Source organism: Poecilia mexicana, unplaced genomic scaffold, assembly GCF_051168715.1.
Source record: "Poecilia mexicana isolate PSO_F unplaced genomic scaffold, ASM5116871v1 scaffold_14, whole genome shotgun sequence".
NCBI lineage: Eukaryota > Metazoa > Chordata > Actinopteri > Cyprinodontiformes > Poeciliidae > Poecilia > Poecilia mexicana.
The window spans coordinates 27,574,402-27,583,486 of NW_028263383.1; the positions used below are offsets into that span (position 1 = coordinate 27,574,402).

General features: G+C 37.1%; 1 protein-coding gene across 1 annotated transcript in view; it reads left to right on the forward strand.

Annotated features, from left to right (window-relative positions):
• The window catches only part of LOC106907328 (F-BAR and double SH3 domains protein 2-like), a 40,533-nt gene extending 33,062 nt beyond the window's left edge, over positions 1-7,471 (forward strand). Inside the window, exons 13-20 of the mRNA XM_088012449.1 lie at positions 684-836; positions 970-1,104; positions 1,206-1,289; positions 1,474-1,657; positions 1,736-1,959; positions 3,280-3,490; positions 3,577-3,641; positions 4,240-7,471. Coding sequence (XP_087868575.1) covers positions 684-836; positions 970-1,104; positions 1,206-1,289; positions 1,474-1,657; positions 1,736-1,959; positions 3,280-3,490; positions 3,577-3,641; positions 4,240-4,323 — 1,140 coding nt within the window. The 3' untranslated portion in view covers positions 4,324-7,471. The remainder of the gene's footprint in view (positions 1-683; positions 837-969; positions 1,105-1,205; positions 1,290-1,473; positions 1,658-1,735; positions 1,960-3,279; positions 3,491-3,576; positions 3,642-4,239) is intronic.
• The last annotated feature ends 1,614 nt before the right edge of the window (positions 7,472-9,085 follow it).

The window sequence follows — 9,085 nt, forward strand, 5'->3', positions numbered from 1 at the left end:
AGATTTGCTTCTCCGTGTTTGGTTCTGGTTCTTAGGATGCAGAGCAGACCAGACTGCTCAACTAATCATTTCAATTAGTTGAAATGATTGTCAACTAATTTAGTAATCAATTAATGGTTAACTGTAGTGTACAGACTCTAAAAAGGGTAATCTGCTGGAAAAAAAATACGGTCAGAGCAGCAATTACCAGAAATATAAAAACAATATGCACTTTTATTTTAAAAACTCTTCTTTTTCTGTAAACATGTTATATCCAGAACTCCTCCAGTGGCATCGTTTTCAAATTCTGGCTCAAATTCTTAGTAGGAAAAGATTTTCTGTTCAGAACCTTTTGCGATCCAGTTGTTAATAGGTTCATCTAAAACATAATGAATGGATCAGTGTATACCAAATAAATGCTGTTATTACATTTTAGGGATGAACAATTTTATTTTCTAATTTAAAATGGAATTCAATTATTTATTTGTGTTTTTTTATCTTGTATAAAAAAGGCTTATGTGGTTAAATCAAAAATCTGCAAAATGTGCCTGTTTTTGTCTCTGATTAACCATCAAAATAATCGATCCAATAATAAATACCTAAAATAATTGTTGGTTGCTTTGCTAAATTAACAGTAGAAGCTGTAAATGTCTTGCTGCCACATTGGTATGCAAATAAAATGGCCATTTATCATTTAATGGCAGACTGTGAAAGTGAAGGCTGAGGCCCGATTGGACCTCCTGCGGCAGGCGGGAGTTGCCGTGGAAACGTGGCTGAAGAGCGCAATGAACCAGGTGATGGAGGAGCTGGAGAACGAGCGCTGGAACAACCTCAATACCCATGATCCTTCACTTTCCGTAAGACCCCAAACCTGACTTATTCAAGCAAAACTCAATGTTTTTGTCTACTGTTATGGAAATGGCTCTAAAAACAGTTTTTGTGCTTAACTAAAGTGACATTTAGCAGAAGTGAAGATGTAATTTTTTTCAGGGAACAGCTGATTTGGAGCGGGAAGACGAGGAGGAGACGGAGGACAGCGGTGAGGTGTTGGACGACAGCAGCTCCAGTCCCTCCAGCACCCTGAAGAACTATCCGCTCACCTGCAAAGTGCTTTACTCCTACAAGGTAACAGAGAGCTGACCGAGCAGCTGGAAGAGGACAAGGTAAACAGTGGAGTTAGATTATAACAGAGGAAAACTGAAGTCAGTTTAAACTGCTGCCTGCAGGCATCTCAGCCAGATGAACTAACCATCGAGGAACAGGAGATCCTGGAGGTCATTGATGATGGAGATATGGAGGACTGGCTCAAGGTAAGATGATGCTGCACATTCATGTATGTGTATATAGAAAGTTTGTGCACCCCTGTTTCATTCAGGATGAAACAGGGGTGCAGATATGAGTCCATATGAGGGATTCTTTAGGAATCCCTCATAAGGATTGAAACATGGCTCTGTCTTTACAGATATATATTTATTGACACTTTTATCTCTGCAGGCCAGAAACCGCAGTGGACAGGTCGGTTATGTCCCAGAGAAATACCTGCAGCTGCCGTCCTCCAACAGCCTGCTGAGCATGCTGCAGTCGCTCGCCTCGCTGGACGCCCGCTCCCACTCCTCCAGCAACTCCACCGAACCCGAGACCGAACTGCCTGCCAGCTCCATCAACGGAGACTCCAGCGGTGAGGCCCACAAACCCAACACTACTGCTGATCAGCATCAGACAAGCATATAACATGACAATAATCTGTTTATATCAGTGTCGTTTGCGAAGGCTCTGTACGACTACGCGGGTCAAACGGCCGAAGAACTTTCGTTCCCCGAAGGCGCCATCATCCGCATCCTGAGCAGAGAGACTCATGAGGACGACGGTTTCTGGGAGGGGGAGTTCAACGGCGCCGTCGGCGTCTTTCCTGCCGTCCTGGTGGAAGATCTCACTGGAGTCATCGAAAACGGAGATGGACAGAAAGAAGGCGGCGCGCAGGTGGGCTGCTGATACTAAAACACGGCCATATGGGTGCTTGAAGCCTTGAAAACTTTATGTACAGTTGAAACCAGATATTTTCATACACAATAAAAAGACACAGATACATTTTCTTTCTCACTGTCTGAAGTTAAATCAGACTTTCTTGTTTTAGGTTAGCTTTGTCCCCAGTCTTGTCTTAGGTTAGAATTGTTTAAATTATTTTCATTTGTAAAATGCCAGAAAACATTTTTAGATTTTTTTTTTTTTTTTTTTTTTGGAACTTTCTTTGTCGAAGCATTTAATTTGAGCAGGAAGGCTCTTAACCTGAACATAATTTGCTTGGATTGTTTCAATGTAATGAATATCTATTATTCTTAACTTCTCTATGACTTATTGGTCTGTGTAATTGATATAAAGTTTGGCTTATGTATTATACACTAAACAAGGTTATTGAATTTTTTATTTTATTTTATTTTTTTGTCAAATTCGTTTTTTGTTCTCCGACCAGTCAGGTGTGTGAGAGACGTTTCAAAACATCACATGTTGCTATTTTTAACTTATACTGTCCCCGCTGTAGAATGTAGAATACAATCACAAGATGTTATTAGTTACACTAACAAATAATCAGAGTTGGGTAGAAATGACTTTACTCAGTTACATTTATTTGAGTAACTTTTTGGATAAAATGTACTTTTAGGAGAACTTTTACTACCCTGTACTTTTTTACTTGTACTTGATTGTGAAGTATTGCTTCTCTTGAAAAAAGAACAAACATGTTCTAACCAAAAATCCACCAGACAGTTTTCATAAGTTTCATAATTTTTATATAGAAAGAAATTGATTTGGAAAAACAAATATTTCACCTGATTTTACTTGTATGAAATATGTTTTATCCTGATCCTTAAAATACCAATAGTTCCACTCCATCTGATGATGTAATTTTTAAGTATAAAATGTTTTTCATCAGTTACTCTGTACTTTTTTTGCTCTTACTTGAGTAATTTCTTAGATTGCTGCTTTTTATTTTTACTTGAGTAAAAATATGTTGAAGTTCTTCTACTCTTAGTTGAGTTCAACTTTTGGTTACTCTACCACCTCTGAATATGATATGATATATTGAATATGAGTCTTCTCTTAGTTTGTTTGTATTGTTTTTACCTTCAAAGAAATGTAAAAGTTTGAAAACTTACCTTGAAGTGCTTAAAAAGTGTTTGAATTTTATAAAATGTAAAGATCCCTGTATAAATGGAGCTGCTGTTGTGTTTAAAGCTTGAATTGTGCAGAAGTCGATCCAGTTTGCAGCGTGTCGGTTTGTGACGTTGCGTTTTGCGTTTTAAGGCTTCTCCCTCGGCCGTGGCTCAGAGCGACCGCTCCCCCTGCAGTCCCTTCCAGGCGGCGCCTCTCCACAGCAGCCCCCTGCAGACTCCCACCGCCGCCTCTCCCGGGTCCAGTCCGTGCAGCGCCGCCGCCTCTCCTGTCGGCCGGCCGCCATCTTACCACAACGGACACCACCGGCCTCCGCCGGCGCCGCACAAGAGCCCGTATCACAGTAAGATCAGCTGCTTTGTCTGCGGTGAAAACAAAGAGCTCACAGAGATGAAAGATGAACAATCTGAATGTTTGTCTTTCCTTCAGGTCCAGTTCAAGGATCCCCTCAACCTCCTAAATACCCAGAGAGCGGCGCCGGCAGCATCAGACCTGTAAGCTACAGTTTAGTAATAAACTCTCACCAGATGGTGGCGCCAGAAAACAAGAGTTGCATAACAAACTAAATATGTTGTAAAGTTTGATTCCACTGTTTATTTTGGACAAACACTGAAAAGATTAATTGTATTAATCATGACTAATTGATTACTGAAATAATCTCTACGTAATTGATTAATTGTTAATTGTAGTAAAGACTCAAAAACAAGCATTTAATGAAAGAACAAAACTCTGAGCAGTAGTTAAACTCAAAACTCCTGTGTATATTTATTTTATATATATATATATATATATATATATATATATATATATATATATAACTTTTTTTTTTTTTTTTGCTTCATATAATAATGAATTGGAGCTGTCTTTATTTTATTGTTTTGGTGTTAGAAATGTTTGAAAACTTACCTTGAAAATGCTTAAAAAGTGCTCGAATTTTACTGTGGGAAGAGAGTGCAAACCCTGTAGTATTATTTTGTTGTATTTTTCAAACAGAGTAGGGTGTATTTTCCTTTTTTTTAATTTTTTTATCATGATTGTATTTTGAAAAGCAACTTTGTTGTGATTTTGTCTGTCCTGTTGGGTGTGTTGCAGGTCCGTGCAGCTCCTCCTCCCCCAAAGCAGCATCCTCGCGGCCAGGTAAAGCGCCGGGAGGAGGTGGAGATCACGCTGGTGTGAAACTGCTCTAACACCGACACCCCCAAATAAACCGGAGGACGCTTAACGCCCCGAGAGAGCCTGGAGACGTCCGGAACCTCAGAGGGTCGGAATAATGTGCCTTTATCGTCTGTTTTTCCTGCTCAGTTAACGCAAACGAGGAACATCACCTGCTTTATCTGCATCTGGAATATTTACAATACCAAAAAAAAATTACATTTTCTCCTAGTAAATTAAGGGAAGTTTACAGAAAAGGAAACAACTCGTAGTCAGCAGAGTGGATTGCACTTTAAGGAACACTTTTAAAGCCACGTTGACTTCCTGGAGGTGATTAGCTCCACATAATTTACTGATTTTCAGTAAGTTTGGCCTCATTTAAACCGGTTCACGTTAAATTTACAATTTAAAATTTACCCTAAAGCTCATTAAGAAAACAAATTTAACTCTTAATTATGTTTTATCTTTTCAACTTTTAATAATTTAAATTCTTGATTATGATGATATGTAATTTAAATTTGCGTCCTCATCTTGTGTCTGGAAGTGGGCTGTCGCTTTTAGATTCAGCACAAAGTCCAGATAAAACGTTGAAATTCATAATTAAAAATGTGGCTTAGTTGCAGGTGTTAAGATTTTTGTACAATGTAACAGAAAATCTTAGCTTCTCCCATTATAATGTGATTCGTTTTATTTTCTAATTTCTTAAAAAGATGTAAGCATTTAAATACCAGCATGGAAATGAATGCAGAAACAGTGTCTCATTAAAACGGCAGTTTTCTCATTGGGAAAAAAAAAGAAAATATATTAAAACAAAGTTTTTTGTTAAAATAAGAAAAAATGTTAAAACAGAAAAAGTTTTCTCCACAACATGAGAAAAAGACGTTAAATAAACGGCACTTGTCAAAAACAGTAAAAGTGTTGTAACGAGAAAGTTTTTTTGTTAAAAGAAAAAATGTTGAATTGAAAAACTTTGACGCTGTAATGAGATATAAAAACATGCTCCTCTGACAGATTTCTTGCGTAAGAGATATTTTAGTTTTAATGACATAAAATAAATCTTGTATTAGTATTTTGTGTTTTTGATATTGTTTAAACCAGAAGGTTTTCTCGTTTAAAAGAGCTTTTGCTCCTGAGTTTATTTCCTGGCAGTTAAGAGCTTCCGTACTCATCTAATGAATATTAGAGGCAGGATTTAGCTGCTGATGCTAATCACCTCCTGGCTTCTTATTTATTTGTTTTCCTGCTGAAAAAGAAATAACTTCCCCACGGTCCATCTTTTCAATCCCAAGCTGAAGAATACTGTGATAAACAATAAAGTTCGATTCATTTTATGGATATTTTCAGGCCATTCATGCTTTTCTTGGCCAAAACCATGCTTTTAAATTCTACTTTCAACTTGTTTGGTTTTATTTTTCAAAGTACGAATAAGATGGAAATCTTCCTAAGTTATAAATCTGTCAGAAACTACAATGCTATCCTCATTTATTTTTTATTAAAATGCATTAAATGTCACACTTTTCCATCTTACAGATTAAAATTAGTGGCAGATTGTTATTATTGTATTTTTTTTTTTTTTTACATTTTTATGTGCCCAATCAGAGCGATCTTTTACTGCTAATTTTTTTTGTGTTCCTGATAAAGTAGCAGCTTCCTGATCACATGACCCGCCGATAAAATAAAACTCTGGTCTGATCCCGACTCCACACGGCCGAGGCCGGTCCTCTCCGCCTTCAACGCATCGTAACTGGAAACAGTTACACCAACAAAGGGAAAAGTGGCAATTCTGTTTGTTTTTCTCCTTTCAGTGACTTCCTCTTTGTTTTTTTGTTTGTTTTTTTATGCCCTTGTTTTCGCTTTAGAAGCAGTTTAAGGAATCCTGTAACGTAAACACACACTTAGTGTAACGTCTTGTTGTTTTTGTGTCCTGACGTCCAGATTTGGATGTTTTGTGATGTTCGGGGTTTCTTCGCAGTCTGAGGGAAAATAAAAAAATCTGGAATATGATTTCAGGATTTTTCAGGTCTGGAAAAGTGGAAAAATAAGAGAAAAGAAAAAAAATCTCCAGACTTTGTTCCCTAAATGCTCAGCTTCCTTCCTTCTTTATGTCCTCCCTCTCAACCTTCTGTCTTTGTCCCTTTTTTCCCTTCCTTGTGTCATCTTTCCTTCCTTTCCTCCCTCCTTCAGTCCTTACTTCCATCTATTTTTTTCCATCCTTGATGGCCTCCCTTCCATCCTTCCTTATGTCCTTTATTCCTTTCTTGTATCCATTCTTCCCTCCCTCCCAGATTCCTTCTTTGTATCCTTTTTCCCTTCCTTTCTTTCTTGTATCTCTCCATCACTCCTTCCCTCCTTCCTTCCTTATGTTTTTATCTTTAAAATTTTAGGAATTAAATCTCGAGTTCCTTTTTGATGGAAGCCGTTCAGGAACCCTGCAGATCATTCAGATTGTTCCATCTTAATGTTTTTTACCATCTGGGGCAGCTAGCAACCACTGGCCGGAGCTACTAGCAGCTACTAGCTGGAGATGCTAGCAGCCGCTAGCTGTCCCATTTCATAGCGAAGCACTTTCTTCACGTCTTCTTGTTCCCTCTCAGTATTGTTGATGTTTAAGGTTTGTTTGAAAGCCGTATTCGTATAAAAGCATTTATTTTATCAGCTCTTTGTGTTATTTAGCCTTAAATAGCCACCGTAGTGTCTTTACTGCTTCTGTTTTTGAAACATGAATAGTTTACAGAAAACTTGGAGATGGATATCTGTAAAAAAAGAAAAAATAATAATAGCATTTTCTCTGTTTCACTAGATTCAGAAATAAAGACCTTTTTATTAAACAGTAGATAATTAGATCAGAGGGAAAGAGATATCTGTCAGCCTCGTTGCTGTGTTCTCATTGATCTCCTTGAGATCTGAATGACATCAAACTTATTTTTGAAGTTTGCGTTTACCCTGTTGTATTAAAATAAAATCAGACTGACGTCTCGTTTCCATCAGAGACGTTATTGTTGTTGTTTTAAACCTGCTACTGGTCCTGATTTAACGCCCAGTCACTGATAAATTCCCATGTTTAATGTTGGCTCTGCGGACATTAAATCTTCAGATTTACACACCAGTGGATGTTTGACTGTATTTATTGTGTACAAATAAATGTGAAATAAAGATAGCTTAAACGAAACAACCAAGACTCCACTCTCTTCTCTGGTTTGTTGTATTTTAATATTTTATATAATAAAGTCTGCAAAGATCTCAGAACTTCAGGCATGTTAGAATGGCCCTTAGCAGCTGGAGGAAGTAGGAGACTTGAGGCAGAGAAACAGTGCAATCCTACTGGGAGTTTATTCACCAACATTTAACACACAGACAACCCTGCTTACAAAGGCCTAGGGTCTCAGCAGCAACTACCCTAATGTGGCCAACATGCAGCCTTTTATAGTCCCTGGCTGTTCCAATTAACAAACCCACCAAGAAACAGGGTAAAACAAAATACATACACACAAACAAACTGACAAAATAACAAAATCTTCAGAATAATATACATTACCAAATGCTATTCATTTTAAGCATCTCTAAAAACACATTTCTATCGGTATAAATATGAATCCAACATTAAATTTATAAAGTGCATAGCTCTATGGCTCCCCCTCTTCCATCTACTTTGACCTCTTCCGGAACCTTTAAAAGATGCTCTGGCCCCTGGGGAATCTTTTAGCCTGAACACCCTGCAGAGGAAGAGACAGAGGTAAGCCACACCCACACAAAGCCTTCAAACATTTCAGTGCATTTCAGACAATCACCATATATTATAGTTTGTTGTATTTTAACAGGACACCATCAGTTCCAGCTGAGATGCCACTGCATAAAAACACACAATCAATAAAATACTTCAATCTCTGTATCCGTGTCTTTTATCATTCAACATGCATTTTTTAATCATTTAACACACATTTTAAGTGTTGTACTTCCAAGTAATGAAGACCTTCATTACAAGGCATCTTCCAAATCTCAGCTTGGATTTAAGGGACGAACAGATGAACATTTCTGCAGTTTGTGTTTTTACAATGAAGAGAAAACTGGACCATCTATGCTCCAAGCTTCACCTCTGGTCTTAGACTGGGGTCTGCAACCAGCAAACCTTTGATATCTAGCTTAAGATTGTGTTAAATAAATTGGGTTTTTTAGACACAGAGATAATAAAATTTGTTCCATTGTCATACAAATTAGCCATTTCCCTTTAAATGTTTGGCATCTGAAACTTAATCATTTTAAGTGATTAGGATAAATAAATAACATTAATTGTTCACACTTGTTTTTTTTCTCCATTTAGATCTTAAAAGGATGTAGTTGTACCAAAAAATCCTATTGTTCTAAATCTTTAATAGAGACTATTTGCAAATTAATTTGCTAAATTAGATTATCACATGCCAAAGTCAGCTATATGACACTTATTAAATATATAGAATAAAATGCAGTACTGAGGAAAACACTTAAATACTTAATTTCTAGTGAAACATTTATTGCCATTTTTAATCCAATCAAATCCTAATATCCTGAAAGGGACAATTAGGGTTATTTCTATATTGACAACAAAAGTGAATGAATGGTTAAATATATCATTGTAATCCAAGAGAAAAGATTACAATTTATTTGAAAAGATACGTTTTTAAAATGTTTTTGTTTTCAGGAAAACAAATCACGTCATCCAAGTGTAAAAAACAAAGGATGGCATCTGTCTTGTAGTTAGCATCGCTTGTTCCGGTATTGTTTTATTTTGTAACAACACCGGAAGTCGTGT